Source organism: Ixodes scapularis, unplaced genomic scaffold (assembly GCF_016920785.2).
Source record: "Ixodes scapularis isolate PalLabHiFi unplaced genomic scaffold, ASM1692078v2 PGA_scaffold1__304_contigs__length_218370807, whole genome shotgun sequence".
Lineage (NCBI taxonomy): Eukaryota > Metazoa > Arthropoda > Arachnida > Ixodida > Ixodidae > Ixodes > Ixodes scapularis.
In genome coordinates, this window is record NW_024609846.1 from 113,447,236 (window position 1) to 113,471,175 (window position 23,940).

At 46.5% G+C, this 23,940-nt stretch overlaps 2 protein-coding genes and 1 non-coding gene across 3 annotated transcripts in view; 1 reads left to right on the forward strand and 2 right to left on the reverse strand.

The window, feature by feature from the left end:
• Positions 1 to 4,016: 4,016 nt before the first annotated feature.
• Positions 4,017 to 4,090, reverse strand: Trnai-aau. Its single transcript has one exon. It is a non-coding gene; the product is annotated as a tRNA-Ile (tRNA).
• A 12,797-nt stretch (positions 4,091 to 16,887) lies between these two features.
• LOC8033622 (pyruvate dehydrogenase E1 component subunit beta, mitochondrial) lies at positions 16,888 to 20,200 on the reverse strand. The gene is made up of 2 exons (XM_002405117.5): positions 20,098 to 20,200; positions 16,888 to 20,032 (listed from the first exon to the last, which is right to left on the reverse strand). The coding sequence occupies exon 2, from the start codon at positions 19,922 to 19,924 to the stop codon at positions 18,824 to 18,826; it is 1,101 nt and encodes a 366-aa protein (XP_002405161.2). The 5' UTR covers positions 19,925 to 20,032; positions 20,098 to 20,200; the 3' UTR covers positions 16,888 to 18,823.
• Positions 20,201 to 20,510: 310 nt separating this feature from the next.
• Positions 20,511 to 23,940, forward strand: part of LOC8053888 (sodium/hydrogen exchanger 2) — a 657,649-nt gene continuing 654,219 nt past the window's right edge. The window contains exon 1 of the mRNA XM_040205731.3: positions 20,511 to 20,703. The gene's annotated coding sequence lies outside the window, so the exon portion shown is untranslated. The remainder of the gene's footprint in view (positions 20,704 to 23,940) is intronic.

The window sequence follows — 23,940 nt, forward strand, 5'->3', positions numbered from 1 at the left end:
GAGACTAGGGTATGAAATAGAAACTTAAACATAGTAGTGTCTATCTCATACCCCAGTCTCTGGTTAAGTTGCAACAAGGAATGAGTGAATGCGCTTCCACTTAGTAAAAAAAAGTTCTGGTCATAATGATGTGATGCATGAATAAGAAAAGTGCCGGTGTATAGTTCCTCCACTCACTTTTTAATCATTGAGTTCTCACCATGTAAAAATTAATTTTAGAGTGCAGCTCTTAGGCGCCCGTTTCCGGCTAGAGCGTTGTCGGCATAATTGCTTAGTACATTATAGGTAAATTTCCCCGCTGAATTTAGCAGAAAAATTTCCCCACTAAATCTGGCGGAAAAATATCCCCGCTAAATCTAGCGGAAAAATTTCTCCGCTAATTCTAGCGGAAAAATTTCCCCACTAGATCTAGCGGAAAAATTTCCCTGCTAAATTTAGCGGAAAATTTTCCTTGCTAAATCTAGCGGAAAAATTTTCCCGCTAAATCTAGAGGAAAAATTTCCCCGCTAAATCTAGCGGGAAAATTTCCCTGCTAAATCCAGCGGAAAAATTTCCCCGCTAAATTCAGCGGAAAACTAAATCTAGCGGGAACCCCCCCCCGAGAACAAGTGACCCTCAGTACCCTTCCCTCCTCCTCCTCAAGAGCTGCGCTCTAATTCGGTGTTACAGCGAGTTGTAAACGGCTTTCACTTTCTTGAACTAGAGCCATACTTCCTGGGAACTTGTAAAGGTCATATTTTCCTTGTACTGTGATATTAAAGGGGCTGTGCAACAATTCTCTGACTTCAGGTTCATAGGTGTGGGAGTTAATTCCTACCACCCATGGAATATGGAACAGAAAACCATTTTTTGATACGTGCCCTAGTTTTATTTTAACAAAATAAAAACAGATTGAAATATGTGCTCCCCGCGGCCACTCAACTTTCACACCGTCTTTCCGGTAATGTGGTTGTCCTGTGGTTGTGATGTTTAATGGGGAGGTAGGTTTCGGGATTCGCAGGCGGCTTTGGCTCGGCCCAGCAGGGACGCTGAAAGCTCGCAGCTCGCTCTCGTACCCTCAGCTACGCTGGCATTTAGAACAAAACAGAGTATAAAAAAACTGTAGTTGGGAAGCATAATGACGCACGTTCCAAACGCGAGCCGAATATTCCATTTTGCTCGCCTGGAGCGCTGCTCAAAACTTGAGAGCCTTGAGAGCTACGGGACTATGGGCAAGTGAGCAACGCCACAGAACAGAGAAGGTTTTGTTGACCTCTGATAGATGGCGCCACTAAAACAACGAATAATATTTCGTAATGGTTGGATACCTTCGATACATTTGTTTATGTCAATACGACCAGATTTGTAAAAATAGGCCTTATGTTTAGCAGATAATTGCACAACTTGGCCAATGTTTTACACGTTCCCCACTTGACATCACGTCCACGTCACGCCGGCCCCGCCCTGTGGTTCCGACGACCACCGCTGTTCGGCTGCAGGCCGGTAAAAGAACAGTTTTAAAATGTCTAATTACTTAGTGATATCGCAACATTTCTGAGGAAGGTTGGGTGTTTTCTGTCACTTAGGACAAGGCACATAGGATAAAAATTACAGGCTGCGATTTCTTTCAACGTTAATATTGTTGCACAGCCCCTTTAAAGGAAGGCGAAAACAGCCTGAATCAGGCTGGGTGAGAATTGTGCAAGCAACATAAGTAGTTGTGATTACTTCATGACATAAGGGAACAATGAGGAATGCAAGTTTGTCTGCTTTTGCAGGAGTTGTGGTGATGTCGAAACACTGAGCTCTGATTGAAGGATAGTGGGTAGACCTCAAGGCAGCTTTCTTTGAGGTCTACCTACTATCCTTCAATGGGAGCTCGGCGTTCTGACGTCGCCACAACCCTTGCAAAAGAAGCCGACGAACTTGCACTCCGCATAATGGCTATATCATCCATCCTAAGGTCGTTCATGGACACTGTCCAAGTGCTACAAAATGGGCTCCAGTCAAGGAGGATAGAAGCGTAGGAGAGGGCATGACGACAGCCGTGTAGCCTCCACAAGCCATGCTCCCTTGACGCCTCGCCGCTTTCTCACTTTCCTCCTTACTCTCCTCACTCACCACGCCAACGTGACCACATCACGTGACCATAGCTAGCCTTCGTCTAGCTATGGGGTACTAGAATACACCACAGGCTAGCCTTCGATCCGATAAAACCTACCGGACGAAGCGCGCGCAAACCTGCAAGGGGTACTTCTACAATCAACCAGGCACCTCGCACGTGACATGTCACGCGCACCAATAGCCGGAGAGATCTACGGTCACGTTGGCCACAACATCGTTTAAACTTTTTATGACTAGGCTTCACCAATATTGCAACATGCCCTCTCCTAGTACTTCTAACCTCCTTGGCTCCAGTACAGCTCATAACTTGGGGTATCGTTAGTCGAGGAAATTTTCGTAAGAATTGTGAGTGTACAATCGGGGGATCAAGTGTTTGGGATGTCCACAAAGATCAACTTGCTGCAACCAGCTTGTGGTGTCTCATTTGTAGGTTTTGGGCAGGACAGGTTTTGGAACTGCCTCAATGTTTAAAAATTATGGACTGGAATAAAAAGATGCATATGAATGGCTCTGTATTTTGGGGCAAGTCTCCTCTGCCTAGCACCCAAAAAATTAAAGTTTTTTTTTTTTTTTTTTTTTTTTTTTTTTTTTTTACAATCGCATTTTTTGAAGAATTTTGTTCACGGAGGCAAGATTTCCAGAGAAAATGGATCAATCTGCAATGCAATCTTCCGAAAGGCTACATTTGTTTCTTGCTTTCATGAACTATGTGTATAAATTAAAATTGAGGATTTTTGTTTTTATATTACTTTATTATTCCTAATCTCACATGCTTTATGATCACTTAGCAAACTTCGGTTGGACAAGTCGGAAAGCTGAATGTGCGTGATGCATTTACACATGTTCTCAGATATCAAAGTGCCTAATTATTGGGTGCTGGTAGCTGTCGAAAGATGAATTTCACTCTGAATCAGAAGTTGGAAGCAATTTGCAATGGGAAGATGATTTATTTGTAGCACCTGCTGCATTTGTCTTTGTGCGCACATAGTTCAGGTAACATCACATGGGATGAAACTTCAGCATTATGTCAATATTACCATTATTTCAAATACTTTTATTTGAAAAAAATTTTAAAATTTTCATTTCACACATTTAGCTCTATCAACAAGTTTGTAGAACAGCCAGCTATGAATATGTGCACACATAGTTTTGAATGTTGGAGCTTTGGTGTCTGTGGTAACCAGGGCGGGTCTCGGACCCCCCACTGAGTTTAGCGGACGGTCTGGGACCCTTCCCGACAGCCCCAGCATTAGTGTAATCAAAATCATATCATGCAATAAAATAGCTTGTTTTCAGGGATGTGACATGGGGATTAGCAATTTGAGGGTGGCCGGTACAGCGCGGGCAGAGCCAGCAGTGGGGTTTATTTTCTGTGCATCTAGTACATCTCGTCAGAACACCCACCCCCCCCTCCCAGCTTCTTGTAGGGACCCCCCTCAACGCTGCCTCAACTTACGGGAGACTTTGCATTGGTGGTAACGTCCATACCTGACACTAATAGGGAGAGGGGACGCGGGCCTGTACCTCCCACTGCATTGCCAAGAAAAGTTGTGGTGGGGAAATTACAATATATTCATAATGCAGTTTTTTTTTTTTTTCGCTGATAAGACATATTTGTTTAGATATTTAAATACGAATATAAAATACGAACTTCCGTGTGATGTCAGCTGTTCAATTAGTGTCACTTGCACATGGTATGATAGTTGTGAACAAAAAGAGAGGGATTATACAGTGGCGCCACGAGGGTCAGCGGCAACCGGGGCGGCACCCCGCCGCGACACACCCTTTTGACGCCCACTGGGATTAACCACCACCAGCTCGTTTGCGCGCTTACCTTTTGTTCAGGGATTATATCCTCTTTACTCTTTGTTGCAAAGTTTACTGTGACAAAAGAAAAAACACACAAAAAAACTTGGCCCGTGAGGGGATCGAACCCACGACCTTCGCGTTATTAGCACGACGCTCTAACCAACTGAGCTAACAGGCCGGGCGAATGCTTGGGAGTTTAAGCTTTTATAAAAATCTTACTCCTCAATCTGCAATTTCGATTTGTATTTGTAGTTGTTTACAGTTATGGTTTGACATGCTTCTGGAGATTTCCAGCTGAACGTGTAGGGAAAAACAAAGGAGGACAGAAAAAAGAGGCACACATTGCTGAACTCACCCATACATAGAGTTATTATAATGTACGCTAGAGGTTCAACTGGCGCTAGTGTCTATGCGACTTCCGTGACGCAAATTGAAGCAGACAGCAACCAGTCTACTTTTTCAGTCTTCCTGTGTATTCCTATGGGAAAGCGCGCGTGCATTTTGTCTCTTCGCCGGAAAATAACACGGAACACTTTGGTTATTTGGGTCGTACCGAATAGTATGTACCTTGATTAACACTGTAAAAGTGTAATTGCTTTAGTTGGCGCAGTTTTCTTCATCAGTGACCTATGTTTAACTTCGCCACATTTCAGTCCCAAACGTGTGTTCCGCAGCAGCTGTGTAAAAACAAGCGACGATTCGGAGCAAAATTACAATCGAAAGGAATGTAGAGTGTGTTCAAGGCTCGCCAGCAATCCGGTGACGCTTATATATTGATAATATGCCAGTCCTGTCACTATATAAAAATGACCCCGTCGTGCATGAGCGGATAAAAACATTCAAAACGTAGAGAATAAAGTTCGTGGGCTATAAAAGTTGTCTCTTCGTATTGCTTTCTCTGCCAAACAGCTTTTATCGGGCACTTGTTCTCAAAGATTTCGAGCGTGCGAGTGATATTTTGAACGTAGAACAAGCAGCTTCGCTCAGAGCAGAAAGAATAAAACGGTACTTACTTATTTAAAATAGGAATAGATTACGTGGCCTTCAATTAATTTTGATCGTATATGCACGTGTAGTTACTGATCCGGTGTTACTGCGTAGTTCTTGCCGTCTTTCTTAATTTCCAGATCTTCTTCGTTCGTTTGGCACGTATATCCCCCACGCTCAAAAGCTACGACGTGGTGTTCGCGCTAACAGTGTCCGACAGTGCACATAAATACACGTACGAAGCTGTTTTAGCACCGTCTTTAATGCGATGAATTTGAAAGAAAAACACCGTAACTGACCAATTATTTCGTCGGCCTGACTGAGAAATGTTCCAATGTGCCTTGTACATACAAATTATTCGTGATATTTGCTCTTATAATCGAGCGCAGAGAGAAAATGCAGTCGCTTTTTTCCATAGAAATGCATTACCGGAAGTCAATTTCCGACTGGTTGCTGTCTGCTTCAATTTGCGTCAGCACACTAGCGCCACTTGAACCTCTAGCGTACATTATAATAACTCTATGCACCCATATACTGAAAACCTTTTTCATCGACACGTATGGATTAAAGCTTTGCGTCCCCACGGTCTTCTTCCGAGTGATATCCATGATGGGTAGCTTTCAAATCTTTCAAATGGACCTTTTTCACATACCGATGGCATCAGGCGGTAGCTGCACGAACTAAAAATCGAGGAAGGACCTACCTGCGCTACCAATCTGCCGGGTGATTCAAGGAGACGGCAGGCTCTTTAAAATCGACCGGAAAACTCGGTTTCTTACGACTTTGTGCAGCGTTGCCCACAGATGGTAAAATTTGCAATTGTAAAAGGGAGTGTCTACATCCACGCGCGGGGATGTAGCCACGTCGGGAGGAGATAAGGCTCCATCCACGCAATACGTCACTTCCGGCGCACTTCGATCAACTTCCGGCCTAGCCTCCGATTGTTTTTCCATCTGCTCGGCGGCCATTGCACCTTGAGTTCCTGCCGTGCGCGGAGTACTGTCTACTGCGCCTGCCTGGTCTTCCGCAAGCGGGTTTAACTTTCTCTGAAGCGTTGTTTTTTTTTTTTTTTTTTTTTTTTTTTTTTTCTTTTTTTTTGGACAAGGAGTTTGGCCGTTTGAGTATTAGCACGGTCGCGCTTCTGATCTGCCTCAAGTCTTGGTTGCCGGGGATTCGGCGGTGAAATACGTGTCCTGGTATTTCCCATCAAATAACCGGGTGGCTGTTGAAGTGCGGGCGTTTAGTGGCAATAGGATCGAGGCTTTGTTTTCCAAGGTGTCTGACGCCCTGCTCGATTTTGGCACAAACAACACCAGCATTTGTGCCAGCGCGTACGTTGACAAGTATCGCCGGCTGGCCGCTCAGATCTTGGAACGCAATCGACGATGCAGATCGCCTTTTCTTCCGCCCTTCCGAGGCGGGAGAACAGACGTGAACTGGCTCCTGCAGGAGTTCTGCCGCAAGAAGGGCTTCGTGTTCATCGGTGATCTCGTGGACGAGTGGCATCCGCGCATCGGCTACTGTTTTATTTGTCATGGAATAAACTGTTTCTGGAATCTTTTACCTAGTTTTCTCGATTAAATGCTCTCAGTATGTTTGTTATTAATTGGACTAATGCACGTTTTCCATTTTCTCACAATCTTTGTGTAACTGTGAGCGTGCGCGCAAGTCAAGAACGTACGAAGCGGTGGGCACGTACTTGTCTTTTCGATACACATAAGCTCACATTAGTACGCTTCGAACCAAGCCAACCACACATACGACGAAGCCTCTCCGCCTCGCCTCAGCAGCGATGCACACATGGGCGAAGGCCCCAGAGGCCGCACCCGCACCGCCGCACGCACGGATGGCATGCACGCCGCCCACACGTGTGTGTGACTCCTAGACAACATAACTATAAAGAAATATATTGGTACTATTTTTATGATGCATGATATTTGCTATTAGTCTTAGAAAACAGTAAACAATTGATGAACTGTCTAAAAATTTGTAAGGTCACGTGACATATTAACTTTAAAACAACAATGAAATGCAATCTCATTATTTTTATATCCTATATTTACTTATAAGAAAGCATAATATGTACATAAAAACAAATTATCTCTTTATATTATAAGTCACGTGACCTTTTGCGTGGATGGAGCCTTATCTCCTCCCGACTTGGCTACGTCCCCGCGCGTGGATGTAGCCTCGGCCATTGTAAAATTTGCAAAGAGCGAACTTACCTGAGGAAAAAGTAAAAAGAAAAAAAGGCTTAGCTCCTATGGAAACGCAGCGACGCCACCGGTTTTCAGACAACACGGCGCCGTTTCGCGCGGGACAGAAGAGATGGCGCAAGCGGTCGCGACGCCAACTGCCGCCAACGAACGAGCAGACGACGCCAACAGCCGGCGTATTTAGCAGACAAGGAACAGCAGTTCCTTGTTGTTACCGCGCCTGTTTTTGTTTCTCCGCCGCCCGTCGCCGCCCGCGGAACGCGCTCCGCTTTTGAGTCAAAAAGATTATCTGCTAAGTCTGCTAAAGACGCTGGCTCTCGGTGCCGTATGCTCGTTCGTTGGCGGCGTTCGTTGCGCCATCTCTTGTGTCCCGTGCGAAACGGCGCCGTGTTGTTTGAAAACCGGTGGCGTCCCTGCTGTGTTTCCAGGGGAGCTAAGCCTTTTTCTTTCTTTACTTTTTCCTCAGGTAAGTTCGCTCTTTGCAAATTTTACAAAAAAAAAAAAAAAATGCCCCATCTGTGGGCAATGCTGCACAAAGTCGTAGCGCGATTGGGGAGGAGGACAGACCGTGACGCCCCAAGCGGTTAACGTTACAACTACACGGATGGGGACAACAGATACATTGACGCAGCGCTCGGCCGACATAACCGAACGTGGCGTCAGCATTCGGCTAGAGTTCGTGTTCTCCGGCGAGGGGGAGGAGGGGCTCCTTTGTCTCCACTAAAGTCACTGGATCCTGGGAAAGTAACGCCAAGCTCCCCGTGTGGCCGCCATCTTGGTCCGTGAAATGAGCAATTTCTCCTTGACCCCTCCGTTCTTGGTGATCCGATCTAGATTCGCTGGTGACGGGTAGCTTTATGGAGTGGTTTTTTGTATACAGAGATATTGCTAACCACACACCGGCGAAACAAGCGTACACCTTCGTACCACCACCAGATGCTGTGTCGGTGCTTGGAGGCTCTGAAAAATAAGTTTATTGTATTGAAATACGCAAGAAGAACAATACAATTGTAAGAGATCCATAAAGATGGGCATGAATAATAAGTTGATTGCATACAGAGTGCCAAAGACTCTTATATTGGCGAGGAACGCCTCCAGTACGATGATGCTCCATGGTAATCTTGGCGCGACTGGTTTAGAACGACCCTCGGGAAGCTTGGAATATTTAAATGGACCAAGATGGCGATTTCCATGGCAACGTAGACCGATTAGCCAATCGCCTTGCTAGGTTTGGGTCGTCTGTATGTTAGCATCCGTTTGTGTTTGGCTAGCAGGTAGGGAAGGCAATGGCGCTACTTTCCCTGGATCCAGTGACTTTAGTCTCCACTACGGCCTGCATGAACAATGCAGCATGCACAATCCCAGCTCAGCACAAAAGCCGAAGTGGGTCAAGCTCGCATTCTCTGAGGATAGATCCGGCACTCAACGTCGCTTCGTCGATTGTTAGTATTTTTTACATTAAGGCCACGGTCCCACTGAATGTGGCAGTTTAGGTACTTTTTGGCAGGTCATTACTCATCTCCTTTTAAAAACTGTTTTGTGGGATTAATGTCATTCGAAAGGCAATGCAAAACTCTTTCATTTGATATTATGTATGTGTTGGTTTTTACTGTTCATGCGTGTTTGTAGCGTTGCGAATATGATGGCGCGGACCCTCACTTGCTCCGCTAGTTCATGTTTTATGAACGATCCATTAAAGATAGCACGGTTCCAATATAGCAGTTTTGTTAAGATGATGTCGGAGCAGGATGTAACGATACACTTTTTTGGTATTTGCACTACTTTGTTTTTTTCATCCCTCCAAATATTGCCCTAAAATTGACATTTTTCAGCACAAATATGTTTTTAATGACAAGTGCTAGGGCAATGATATTAGCTACAGATGTAGTGCTTATAATTGGTAATATGCAGAAAAAAATTTAATGTTGTGTAAATTTTTTTTGTTTAGATATTTTATATCAAACGTAGCACTTTTTTGTGCTTCGAGTCATGGTACTTCAAATGCCGCTGAGGAAATAATTAAGCTATGACAAAATCTTTTATAACATTTAGAGCTACAATGGTTGCCCAAGAGGTGGACGATGGCTTTTTTTCATTTTCAAAGTCATAACGCTCCAGGAGCCCTTCAAACTTACCTGTTTTTTATGCATATCTTTTTTGGACATCAAACAGATTTATTGGCATCTAATAACATTTATTGCTTGCAATAGATATACATTGCGATGTATTCACTCTTCACAATGATCTTGCTTTGGTTTCTTAATAGGTATAGAGCTTAGCTAATTTTAAAAACAATTAAAAACTGTTTGGGTGTTTTGTTGCGCTACCTGGCGGATGGCAGACAAACTGCTGATTTCTAGTGTTCAAAAAATTTCCGAGGGCGGCGTTGGCGTCTGTATCATCATCAATCTCCGTGTCTTTTTACCTTCACATTTAAAAAATATATTGGAAGATTTACTATCGAAAAATGAATGGTTTAAGTACTGGGTCCGACTAATAAATCTAAGACAAATAATTACACACGTGTAGCGTGATATAATCTGTTCATTATTCGATATGATTGAAATCAATAAACAATAAAGACGAAGAGGAAAATAATACACCCGAGTTCACTTCATGTCTAGAGTCACTAAATGAGCTTTAAAGTATCGGCATTCCGTTCCCCGAAATTGTTTTGGGCGCCGACATTTTGGGTCTTGTTCAGAGCAAACGCAACTGCCGATCGTCATGATCCAAAAGTACGACTTCCTCAGCATTAGATGCGGTGCTAGGAAGCTGATGCAATATTGCAATGCTCTGTCGCGGGTTGTTTAAACATTTGTGGGGTACGGAGAAGCGTTTCCTGTGATTTTAGATAAAGCTTCAGGTAACTGGCAACCATGATTTTAAGCCACAATATGGCTTAAATCATGGTTGCTACGGTTCAGAGTAGCTGTCGTTACTCTGAACCGTAGCTAATTATACCCCTGTTATACCTCTGTAATACCCCTGTTACACGGCACACTTAACCGCGGTTAACTCAGCTGTAACTGCGGTTACGTGGCAGCATAGATGCCGCACTATGCCCTCGGACAGCTATTTCAAAAGAAGTGAAGAGAGCGCGTGCACTGCTTTGATGGGTGCTCAAGATGCTCAAGCGCACGTTCGCCCATAGCTTCGACTGCGTAGCCGCAGAATGTTATCGGCAAGTATTGTGCGCTAACTGTGGCTTAGCTTAACTGCAGTTAAGTCTGCCCGTGTAACAAGGGTATTACACGGGCGCACTTAACCGCGGTTAACTCAGCTTTAACTGCTGTTACGTGGCACCACAGTTACCGCACTGTACTTTCGGACAGCTATTTCAGAAGAAGTGGAGAGCGCTCGTGCACTGCTTCGATGTGTGCTCAAGATGCTCAAGCGCGCGTTCGCCCATAGCTTTGACTGCATAGCCAAAGAATGTTGTCGGCCAGTATTGTGCGCTAACTGTGGCTTAGCGTAACTACAGTTAAGTGCGCCCGTATAATACCCTTGTTACACGGGCACACTTAACTGCAGTTACGCTAAACCACAATTAGCGCACAATACTTGCCGACAACATTCTGCGGCGATGCAGTCAGAGCCATGAGCGAACGTGCGCTTGAGCATCTTGAGCACCCATCAAAGCAGTGCACGCGCTCTCTTCACTTCTTTTGGAATAGCTGTCCGAGGGTATAGTGCGGCATCTGTGCTGCCACGTAACCGCAGTTAAAGCTGAGTTAACCGCGGTTAAGTGTGCCCGTGTAATACCCTTGTTACACGGGCACACGTAACTGCAGTTACACTAAGCCTCAGTTAGCGCACAATACTAGCCGACAACATTCTGCGGCTATGCAGTCAAAGCTATGAGCGAACGTGCACTTGAGCATCTTGAGCATCTATCAAAGCAGTGCACGCGCGCTCTTCACTTCTGAAATACCTGTCAGAGAGTATAGTGCGGTAACTGTGGTGCCACGTAACAGCAGTCAAAGCTGAGTTAACCACGGTTAAGGGTGCTCGTGTAACAGGGGTATAATACGGGTATAACAAGGGTATATTGCTGGCACGAGTGGGAACAATGAAGAAGAGGCAGGTGTCAAAAGGTAGTGGCTTGTGGAATCCACGGGGCTTACGTCATGGCCCCTCCAGGTATTACAAGCCTCTTGAACAAGAGCATGAATAGTGTCATTAGATAAGCTGCGCGTCAGAGTAGCGACACTTGGCCATATTGTGGCTTAAAATCATGTTTGCCAGTTATTTGAAGCTTTATCTGAAATCACAAGAAGCGCTTTTCCGTCCTCAACTTTAAACAGTGTGCGACAAAGCAAAGCAACATTACGTGAGCTTCCTAACACCAAATCTAATGCTGAGGATGTCGCACTTTTAAATCTTGATGATCGGCAGTTGCGCCTGCTCTGCACAAGCACCAGAATGGCGCCGTTCACAACACTGACGGGGAAGAGAGTGCCGATACTCCAAGCGCAGCTCATTTATTTGCTCTATTGTTCCCGCAAAACTCCTTCTCCCTGACTGAAACTGAAAGTAAATATGAATAATACATTATTATTATAGCTTATTTAGTTATACCAACTACACATAATGAGAGGAGGAAGCGGCCGGGTAGGTGAAACGTGGGTTTTATGTGCGACCGTACTAACCGTCTCAAAAGAGAGAACGCGCGAGCTTGCGCTGGTTTAAAAAGAGGCATCCAAGGAAAGAGGCGGCACGCTGTGCTCTTTGTTATTATGCATCTAATTGCAAATTGTTGTGTGTATGTTTATACAGCCGGAAGTTAGTCCGCCTTAGTGGGCGCCTGACTCTCAGCTGTAGATGAGCAGTTTAGCCAGTGCGGTACAACCGCAAACCTGGCGTCTTTAACGTCCACCACGCAGTACTGATGCACACGACCGCACGCCGGTACGCTGCTCTTCCAGATCGAAACGGGCAGGGGCGGGGTGGCTTCTGCAGCGCGAGCTTCCGCTCCAAGTGCTCCGAGCTGGTGTGCGCTACACCATGCACTCGGCCACCGACCCCCCCCCCCCCCCCCTCCCCCCTTGTGCGTCTAATTTATATACAGGTATAAGTATTATAAGATCGACGATGGACGTCGATCGTCTCGAGGTAATGTAACGTAATAACATTATATAAATAATAAACTTGTTGAAGGACTGAACAACTCAATTTTTCATTCTTGGATTGTAATATGGCGATAGCCTATTCTACTTACTGTTGATGAAGAGCGATGTGAGGTGACGATGTAATGATTAAATGATGAGACTCTATAAGGACGACGACATTAGTGGGTGTCGAACCACAACGTACAGTGCCAGACTTGTTTCAAGTATCGTGTACCCAAATACTTTCTTCACCCGCAACAGAATATGGTAGAATCAATGAGGATGCTGCTTTACAACTGCACTGTGCAGAAGTGCGGCTTATTCCTTAAAAGGAGGATTGAATTTCTAGCGGAATTCCCTGATTGACTACTTGGAACAAATGGCCTCGTTGACGTAAAGTGTCCCCGTTCCAAAAGATTCTTGAAGCATACTTAAACCGCAAAGGAGTGTGAGGCGAAAAATAAGAAAATGGAGCCTGGTGCGAAAGGTACAAATCACCACCATAGCTTCTACTATGAAATACAAAGGCAGTTACAGAATACACAAAGAGAGTTTTGTGATTTAGTTATATTTACACTCAAGGGCATTGATATCCAACGTATTCAGAGAGATGACACCTTCTGGTCAACCAACATAGAGCCTTTTCTACTCAAGTTTTACATGGAAGGCCCGACTTCCGATGAAATTCCTTACGTAGACGAGTTCTCCGACCGAATAAACTGAAATTACTCCCGATCTGGGAATCTCTCGATCTTCGTTCGTAAGCCATGGTATCATGACATCGAGGGGTGTGGCTCTTCGTCCGCTGAATATTGCTTCGGCGGATGTTTTTACCGTGTAAGATGAGACCGTCGCTTGCTGCTGGAACAACAACCTGGCAATTCTTCACTGAACTGCTTCTTCCGTAAGCTTCAAAGGGGCTTTTTTTTAGAGCGCAGCTCTTAGGGGCCCGTTCCCGGCTTGAGCGGCGTCGGCGTAACCAAGGTCACCCCAAGGTCACACGACCCCCCAAGGTCACCCCAAGGCCACGGGACCCCCAAGGTCATCCCAAGGTCACCCCAAGGTCACGTGACCCCTCCCCAGGGTAACGCGACCCCTGTCACGTGACCACCCCCCGGGATCACGTGACCTCCCCGATGACGTCACCGGCATTCGTATCGTCATCATCACTGATGACATCCGTGATGATGACGATGACGATGCGGATGCCGGTGACGTCATTATTGACGTCACTGGTGACGTTATCAGTGATGATGACGATGACGATGCGGATGCCGGTGAGGTCATCAGTGACGTCATCGGAGTCCGCATCGTCATCGTCACTGATGACGTCAACAGTGACGTCAATAATGACATCATCGTCATCGTCACGTGACCCCCAAGGTCACTTCACCCCTCCCCAGTACCCTTCCCTCCTCCTCCTCAAGAGCTGCGCTCCAATTCGGTGTTACAGGGAGTTGTAAACGGCTTTTACTTTTTTTTTTATTTCGCACACCATCTGTTCCACATGCCTGTTAGTTACAGGATGGTATGGTGCACTAATGTGATGCCTGATGCCGGTTTTTTTTTTTTTCTTCAAAAACGTTTATTTTGTTTGAAGCAAGATTTGGCGCGTTATCATAGAAAAGTATTTTCGGTAGGGCAAAAGTAGGTAAAAGGGACCGTAGAACGTCAATGACGTGTTTGGACGTCGTGGCAGGCATCGTGTAAACTTCCAACCACATAGAGTACGCATCGTCTATGACTCCGCAGATGCGGATACGCTTCGCCGCCCACCGATTGAATAGTGGATCGTTTTCAGTTACTGTTCATGATGGCGTTGGACTCAAGGAAGACTTCGAGTCTTTCCAGGAAGTTAGCCCAGGTGCCAGGACTTTGTCGAAAGCGGTAAGTGTTCGAAACGTCGACAACGTCGGTAGCCACGTGTTGTGCTTGACACTGGACACTTACCATTCGCTTAGAAGAAACTTGCATGTTCGCCTGCCACGAGTCGTCCGATATCAGGTCATCACCGCAACACCATCTCCCGACAAAAACGCATGTCCATAGTTAGCAATCACGTGAACTTATAAATTCCCGAACGCTCATAACTTGCCGTCGCTAAACGCCGTTCATTCATAGCGTCATCATTGCAAATAAACGTCTTCCTATTTCTTCTGATGGTTTTCATCATATTCCTCCTAAGCTGTACTTACAACATTATGTGTGTCGGTACTTCCCAAAATAGTGCAACGGCGTTTGTTTTCTGGGAACCTATAATGTAACAACCTTTACAACATCTGCCGGACCCCGTGAAACACAATATTTCGTGACCTTTTTTAGTCGTCATTAAAATGCTGAGGTAAGCACCGTAAATCGCGACTTGACGTCCGCTTCCACTCGTGTCTTGGAAGATTGAGTCTACTGAGCGCGCCTTCCTTCAGAAGAAATTTTCATTGATAGAATATTAACACGTCAATCAACATTTGATTCCTTCTTGGTAAGATTTGTTGTGAAAGCCCGTTACAACCGCCGAACCGCATCTCCGCATACATCCGTTTGCTGGGCCACGCTACTTGAGCTAGCTGAGCACAGCTGGCAGCGGCGCGAGCAAGGTCACGAGGGGAACGTGATGGTGCTCGAGCCATCCCACTGTGAACCAATGTTTCGGCCACCCCACGGGTACGTGTCGCCATCTATTGGTTGAACTAAAGCCTTGTTCAAGATGGCTGCCGTGGGACCGCAGCCTTAAACTGTGCCCCGCGCTCTATTGTAGAAGATGACATGGCCATGCCCATTAGGCCTGTCGGCATGTGCACAGGCCTTGTGTTGAGTAAACACCGAGCGTGGGGAATACAAACGGGTCAGAGCGCCCCCTATAGTTCGATCTCCTGCCCAATAGGGTAAGAAACTGAATTTTCCGGTCAATTTAAAGAGTCTGCCACCTCCTTGAATCACCCGGTATAATGGGAGCTACGCTACCAGTTTCTTCGCTCTCTGAGCTGCGACGCGTGCCCAATGCGACTTTAAAGAGGGGCATTGTGGCGTCCAGCCAAATGTCCTGTTTTTCTTACCGCCCACTATCTTTTTTTGTGTAACACAATTATATATATGCTGCAATTACGTGTTCGGCTCGCTGATACACCGCCTTCTTCCGAATTTCCTCGATTTTTTGTGCCGACTCCTGCCGCTTGGCATTGGGCGCTCGCGCATGCGGAGAGCGCTTCTCTGAAAAGGTCCATTCTCCGAATGCTCCAGACTGTGTTGCTCACATCAGAGCCGTATATGTCTCTGGCTCACATGGGGCGCTCCCTGCAGATACAGCTTTTCTTTGGGAAATAGCGTAGTAGAGGCGGCGCTTACAGAATCTTCCCAATCTTCCCCAGCTTCCCCATCGCCTTAGTGGACAAAGATTCCCTCCTTCCGTTTTTCCCTCTACGTTTAGCTGGAAACCTTCAGACGCCTTTGTCACTGTTTGAGAAATTCCCGTGCTGTTTCTCACCTTCAAATAACGAAATTCTGTGGGATGAGCCGATGAGCGCAGTGATTGTGACCTCCACGCGTTTTCTTCGTTTTTGTGGTGCCGGGTATCGGCACGTCGACACTTACGTCCCGATGAAGCAGGACAGGTCCCGCTTTTCCGGCTGTGGTCCCGCTGTTTTGTCCTTCTTCGGCTCCCCCGAGTTGTGAATAGATAAAATATGCGGTTATATGAAAGGATCGCACCAGTGAGAGGGTCTTTTCTCTGAAGTACAAGATATTCTTGGCAGAGAACTGTATGACATGCGAACAGTACTATGGAAATATAGTACGTAATGAATAATAAAAAAGCTGTGATTCGTTCCCGAAATTTTTGCAAGTTAAAAAAATCACTAAAAAAGAAAAACAAATACACGAGAAAAAAAAAAAAAAAAAAAGCAGCTCAGAGCAGTATTGACGGTACGAGATTTATTTTAAATTCTGCGAGCCAAGTTCATGACTTCAACGAGATGGTCATACACTCTCTCCACCTCAACATGATGGCCAAGCCGACCTACCTCTAGGAGGTGCAAAAGGGAAAATCTTTTGAAAACTATTCACCGTTGAAATCCTCTGGGTAGGACATGCAGAAGGTAGTCAAATAAACTGGGTAAAAATTAAAACTAATGTACGACATAATCCATACTCACCGGGGAAATTAGGGAAAAATACATGCTGAATAGCGATTAAAAAAAATGTTTGCGAAAAACGAAGGGGGAGGAATGGAGTTCAGGTAATTTCAAGATACTGAAGTAAGCGATTCAAACAACAAAACCACAACTAAAGTGCGAAAAACGCCAAGGGTTCAGTTCACCTAAAAGAGAACAGGAAGACGAAAGTCTGCTCCAGCAAGATTCCAAGGTCGGAGTGAAGACATCTAACTGCTGTATCTCTAGGGCATGATAACATTTTAGAAGGAAGCAGTATAATAAATATAGAAGATTTCAAATGCCAGAACAGAGTACTCCAGACAACTAAACCAAAACAAAATGGAGAGAAGAAAAACACAGAGGAATTGTGAAGCAAGCATGTGCATCCCATACTCTCATGCTCATGATTCATAAACTATAAACATGAATATTTGTGAGGGTACCCAGAAGCAAAGTGTAGTCACTGCAAGTCCCAGTCATACTCACAAAAGCAAATGCATAACATGCATTTCCTGTTTGTTTCAAGAACAAGGTGTCCTCTTGTCAGATTTATTTGATTTATTGCACCTATAATAAATAATGGCTGCAACACACAGCTGACACGCAGCATCTCAGTCAGACAACAAACTGGCAAGTAGTTCAGCACTTAACTCATTCCTAGAAACAAAACAGCAATTTACAACTCTTTTGCACTCGTCTAATGCAAGGGTCATGCTCAACAAACAATCATAAGTTGCCCTCCAGCACATTATTGATGAGGTGCGACACTGAGAAGGGTTCCTCATTTTCGGCTGAAACATAACTTGAGCCGGTATTTGCACTTTAAACATATTTTATCAAAACCAAACTAAATCCACTTCCTCAAAAAAAAAGAAAAAAAAAGAGGAAATTTAAGTTGTTTAGACCAGTTTAACAGAATTGTTTCGACATGGAAAATGCCATACATAGCAGAAATCTGCTGTAGATCAGGCACATAGCCAGGATTTTGTTTCGGGGGCGGGGGGGCCGCCCATGACAAGGTATTGTATGAGGGAGAGGGGGTAGAGGAGGCCCCCGGCAAAATGGAAGATTTCGAGGGGGGGGGGGGGGGGGGGAGGAGCTCTCCCCTGGCTACGTGCCTGCTGTAGGTGGCTATAATTGTGGTACCATTATGCGGAGAGCAAGTCGTCTGATTCTTTTGCTGGGGTTGCAGTGACGTCAGAAAGACGCAGAGTTCTGATTGGCTCCGAGTGAAGGAAAGTGGGTAGACCTCAAAGCAAGCTGCCTTGAGGTCTACCCACTATCCTTCAAGCAGAGCCAATCAGGGCCTGGCATTCCGACGTCACCACAGCCCCTGCAAAAGCAGACGAACTTGCGCTCCACATTACTTTGCAAAATTTACGGTACTTTATTTAAAAATATATAATGGAAATGAAATTCCGCAATTGGAAATAAGCTGGTCATTGGGTCTCGTTAATATGGACACCACAGTTCCCCCCAATTTTCGTAATAACAGGGTTCATATTAACGAGACACAACTGTATTACTATGGTTAGGTAGCTCAGTTACTTGTCTATCCACAAAAAACAAATTGTCATATATCAGTCGTTTACAGTGTAAATTGCAGTAGAAGTCAGGTAAGGGCTATCTGGACCACCAGCTGAGAACATCTTGCATGTAAAATATGGTCAAGTGACTCGTCTTTGCTGGTAATAAAGTAAAATTTTTCCTTCACCCTGAAGAAATGTGCAGCTTGTATCCTGAAATCGTCAAAAAATCCGATTTTGATTTCCCCTCCCCCTTTTTCGCAAAACTAAATCTGCAAATAAACAAACCTAGGTATAGCTGTCGTGCATATGAATGAGCAAGGTGAGCTGTTTAAGCAATTGAATTGAAATTCTCGAGGCACAGGCCATTTCTTTGTGACTAAATAGAAAACGAATGCTCTATAGTTTTCCTTTGTCATTACAGAAGATGAACTGCAAAACAGATATATGCACATATCCAGGAAAGTATTGCTCAGAAAGGGTCACAAACAGAATGAGAGCGGCAGGGCGTGTTTCCCAAGGCCTCCAGCACGCGCTCCATGCCTTCAGGGGTCGAAAGTAGGAAGCTCACGCGCTGGGTGAGGGACAACTGACACTCCTCCTTGCCGTTCTCACCTTGTCACTGACTATAACATGCTAAAGTCTTCCTACATAAAAAGATGTAGAATGGCAACTTGCAAAATAAATTGCAAGAAATAAGATATTTTCTTTTTTTATGTGCTGGGCCACATCAAGACCACCCGGCAAAGACATGTCGAAGTGTAGCAGAAATGCCGCGTAAACTACACCCTAGATATGTGAAGGGGCATCATGTTTCAGCAGACTTGAATCCCCACACGAGTTCTCATCAAAACAAGCCGATTATTTTTTGTCTTGGCTTCTTTCACGGCGAGCCCGGTCCTCAGTCCTCCAGCAACAGTCATTCACTGCGCCACATTCAGCATCTTTTTGACGGCGAGCACGACGTGCGCGACGGTAGGCACGGCCTCGACCTCGAGGGACGCCGTGTAGGGCATGGGTACGTCCGCCCCGGTCACCCTGATGACCGGTGCGTCGAGGTAGTCGAAGGCGGGACTCTCGACGATTCTGGCACAGATCTCAGCCCCGATCCCGAAGTGCGGCCACCCGTTCTCGACGGTCACCAGCCGGTTGGTCTTCATCACCGACGCCTGGATGGCCTGGTCGTCCAAGGGCCGGATGCTCCTCAGGTTGATGACCTCGCAGTCGATGCCGACGCTGGCCAGCTCCTGCGCCGCGTCCAGGCAGGTCCCGACCGCCTTGGAGTGCGACACCAGGGTGACGTGCTGCCCGGCCCTCTCAACCTTGGCCTTGCCGATGGGCAGGACGAAGTCCTTGCTCTTGACTTCGTCGGGCACCTCGAACGAAATGCCGTACATGAGCTCGTTCTCGAGGAAGACCACCGGGTCCGGGTCCCGGATGGCGGCCTTGAGGAGTCCCTTGCAGTCTTCCGAGTTGTACGGAGAGATCACCTTGAGGCCGGGACAGTGGCCGTACCAGGCGGCGTAGCACTGCGAGTGCTGGGCCGCGACGCCCGCTGCGTTCCCGTTGGGACCTCGGAACACGATGGGAACCGCGATGTTCCCGGCCGACATGTAGAAGGTCTTGGCGGCGGAGTTGACAACGTGGTCGATGGCTTGCATGGAGAAGTTGAACGTCATGAACTCGCAGATGGGGCGCAGCCCGACGAAGGCGGCTCCGACGGCGATCCCGGCGAAGCCCATTTCGGTGATGGGGGTGTCGATGACTCGCTTGTCGCCGTACTTTTTCCACAGACCGCGACTGACCTTGTAGGCGCCGTCGTACTGGGCAACTTCCTCGCCCATCAGGAAGACCCGTTCGTCGCGCTCCATCTCTTCGTCCATTGCGGCGTTGAGGGCATCGCGGACGGTCATCTGGGCGCCCAGAGTTCGCGACGTGCTTAGGGACCGTCGATTCAGGCCCGGGGCTCGCCAGCCGAGGCGCAGGCGGCTGGGGACGGTCACGATACTTCGAACTGCAGCCATGGTCGTACTATCGGAGGTGCCGATGAAGGTCGATGCGAGGGCAGAATCTCGCGGGCACTGGCACTCGAGGCGGACTTGAGACCACGATGGTTCTCGTGGTCGACCGGGCTGTAAGGTAGTACGGGGCGTGAGCTATCAGTGGAACCAGTGGAACCTATTTAGAAAGGTCATACTCAAATTGAACACGGCTAGGTGCTCCAGGTTGGTCGCGATAACCTATGCGGAACACCGAGAAAAATAACCTACGGAATCAGACGGCAGACGGCGAATATGGTTGGGATTTAAAAGGCTAGATGGCAGCACCAACCAACAAACGTGGAAAACGCAAATAAAATATGGGGGGCTTAAACGAGCTTGTTTTGTAAGATATTTTAATTTATTAAATAAATAAAACGAAGCATTTATTTGGATTTTATATAACGTCATAATATTTGATAAAGAAGGATTTAAAGTTTTGTTGACCACCATGCCATGCGTACTTCCGGAAGCTTTCTTATCCTCTCTGCGCATAAGTGAGAAGGAAAGTCGTCTTGTTCCCTTGCCCTTTACCCCATGGTAATGTGCTTTCGCCGTGCGAGCGGCCCGAAAACGCGGACGACCGCGCGCTCCGAAGAACGCTTTCTCGCGAGTTGACTCCGGGATGGTGCGATAACGGTGTTCTTGTTTTATTTCTTCAACGCAAAAAAAAAAAAAGCAACTCTTTTGTGCCTGGATTTATACCAACACTGCAGCGCTCCGACAACTGGAGCACTCTCGATCGTCGGATGCTTGGCGACACGGTAAGGCGACGCATTTTGTCCTCGTGCGACTACAGCAAAACGCGCGTCGCCGGTGGTGCCGCAGAAGAAGTGTCGTCTGCTAGCAAAACCACGACTCGATTTACTACTTCTACAGTTCCTGCGTCACGAATGTCTTCCAGTGCGTACATACTGCGGAGTTTGGGTACATCTAGTTATTCGCTCGGAGCGTACTCGACGTTAGACTCATCAGCAGGAGCTGCGTTGTGCTTACCAATTACGAGGAATGAAAACAAAACTTGACATCGAGCGCTCACGCTTGGATGAGAGGCGTGTGTCTCTCAGTGCTCTAGCAGCTCTAGGCTTGCAATGCAAACTATTTGAGCGCAGGCAGTATCCTTTGTCGAAGTTACTGCGACCTGTTTACTTTTTTCTTTTTTTTTTTTTTTTTTTCCGTTGGCACATTTAAGAGCGTTATCCCCTCTCTCGCCATTTGGCACAAGGGAAAGCACTTTTGCGTGGCCTCGGCTGCACTTAGAGTAACTCACTTATGCCCATGCCTTTTGCGCCTACGCCTCCAACCATTTTAGAGTGTAGTTGTAGGCGACCGAGCTCGGGTAATTGTTCTCCAATGACAACGGCGTTGTTCTCAAAAGTCGCCTCTTTTGGATATGCAGTCCTAATTCGGGTTTCGCATCTGATCGCATGTTAGGTTCCGTTATTTTTTATGGCAGCTCTTCTGCGTGCTGGTCCCAAGGCCGCCTTGTTTTTAGCGCATTCTATCTTTTTTTTTTTTTTTTTTTTTGAGCTAAGCGTGTTTTTTAGTTTTGACCACTGCGGTAACAGAAATTAAAGAGATCGTGCATACACGCATGCAGCGTAGCTCCTTCCAAAAAAAAAAAAAAAGAAAGAAAACGCATTTTGTTATAACGTGATATGTCACGCTATATATATGTCACCTACGACTAGCGTGACTTAATTAGGACGGATCGTTCGTTATATAGAGCACGTTTCGGGAGTGTCACGCAATGGTGTATCTAGTATTCATACCTCATCGAGGTCGTTGCACTTGGCAAGCATAAAAGTAATAAAAATCATTTTAAAAAAAAAGGTTACGAGTGCTCATTTTCCAACGTAGAATTTCCGTAATGCTGAGCAAGGTTAAAATGCAGAAATCGTACGTAAAAGACGAACCCCGAGGTGTCCCGAGAAACAAATAAATAAACATGTTGGGAAAACTTTAGAAGAACAAACTAAACAACGACACTGGCGGTGTTTTTATTTAGGGTTTGAGCCGCGCGTTCGCTATAAATACGTGACTCGATTGAAGACGAGCCAACGGCCGTGGAATCAAATAATCATACATATATAAAAACGCAGCCTTGTCACTTTACAGCTATTCCAGTGCGACGGCACGGAAAACATCTTCGGTTTCTCGCGGAAACGCTCGTTGCAGACGCCTTTTTTCTATCTGCTTGTTGTCCGGTTTTTTTTTTTTTGTTTTTTTTTTAATGCAGGAGAGTATGGTTGGTTATTTCGTGCGGTCGTTTCGCTACTCCTTCCTATTATTTCTTTCATCGTCCCAGACGGAAATGTAAAGCGACTGGGGGGTAGCTGCGTTAGCGGCGTTGTTCCGCTGCGTGGTACGTTGCGGCGTTTTGCGTCGCCGGCTCGTGAAAGGACTACGCCATTCTTGCACCCGTTCATTTCAAAAGGCCGACTTGACGGATTGGCTTCGTTTTGTCATTCGGACTGTCGTGCCGCCGAACGCCCATTTTGTCCGTGCGTTAATTTTGTTTTTGCCAAGCGATAATTACCTCTTCTTCGATCGTCCATTTCTCTCTCTCTCTCTCCCTCTCTCTCTTTCTCTTTGTTGTAGCTGTGTGACTTTTCCGGTGCTCTTACGTCGAGCTGTTTTTCCCAGTTACCCCAATGTTATGGTTCATGCCGTCGTTAAAAAAAAAAAAAAAAGGTGCATGAACTATATTGTTATATGCGTGTAAATGGCGCTTTGTTGTTGCTGCGGATGAATGAAAAACCGTTCTAGAAGCCGAGAATTTAAGAAACGGAAGGGTGTGGTGAGTCCCGCATTTTAAAGGGCAACTCCACTCAAAAAGTCGACCCTATCGAAATGACTGATATTGCTTTAGGAGGTCAAAATACGGTCATACCCAAAATATTACGTCAAACCGACGCCGCGTTATCGATTAAAACCAATATTAAAAATGTTCTCCCGCCTCGGTTAGCGGCCCGAAAGCGGGTGAGAAACGCTGGCACCGGGTGAGCTAGTGAAGCAACACTGGGCAATGACGTAGTTCTAGTCCTACGCTCTCGTACGGACGCCGTGAGCGCTTCGTTTCCCGTGGCATTCTGCGATTCTGCTGACGGCACGAGGTGTTTACCACATTATTTTGTGTTTCCCTATTTTTATTAGCCTCCAGGCAGTTCCTTTAACTCCAGCATTGCTTCCGCGACAGCGCGGAAGAGAGCGAAGCGGTGCCGCTCGCTCACGCGCGCGTCGTGGAGCCGGAGAGATTTGCCGTACTCACGTTGGGCAATGTCGAGCAGGATTTGTAGTGACCTGGGTTGCACCAAAAACCCGGTGCGCAACCCGGAGCTGCGGTTCCACCAGTTCCCAAAAGACCGTAAGAGGCACAAGGTGTGGGTCGGTGCCGTTCGCCGGATAGACTTCGGAAGACCGTTGACTCTGAGCTCCAACGCGAAGCTCTTCTCCCAGCACTTTACGTCAGACACCTACACACGGGATCTGCGGCTGCTGACTGTTGCGGGTTTCTCCACGAAACATGCGTCTTTGAAGAACGATGCGGTGCCGTCGCTGTTCGCGTACCGTCAGCCGGCTGCTCCAGCACGATCGGCCGGACGCAGCAGGTCGCGGCTGATCTAACTAGCGTGCACAGAAAGGCACCTTAGCTTAGCAACTTAGACCGCTTTTGGATACATATGTCCCTATATCTCCCACTATTCCTTTTTCTCTCGGTCCGCGAACAAGAAACAAATACAGTCACGCTGCGCCGGCACCAACCGCGTCATATTTATAGCAGTCGGATTTGCTTTTCGGCCGGCAAATTTATAAATACACACTGAAACTTACTACATTTCGTGCATATTAACAAATTGAAGCGGTAAAAAAAGAAAATGTGCATCTAACCTTCTGTTTTGAAACCCCACGTGCGATTGAGCCGACCTTGTCGGCGCGTCGGCTGAGAAGCGCGGGACCAGAACTAGGTCATGCCGACGACGCGCCACTAGTATCAGTGT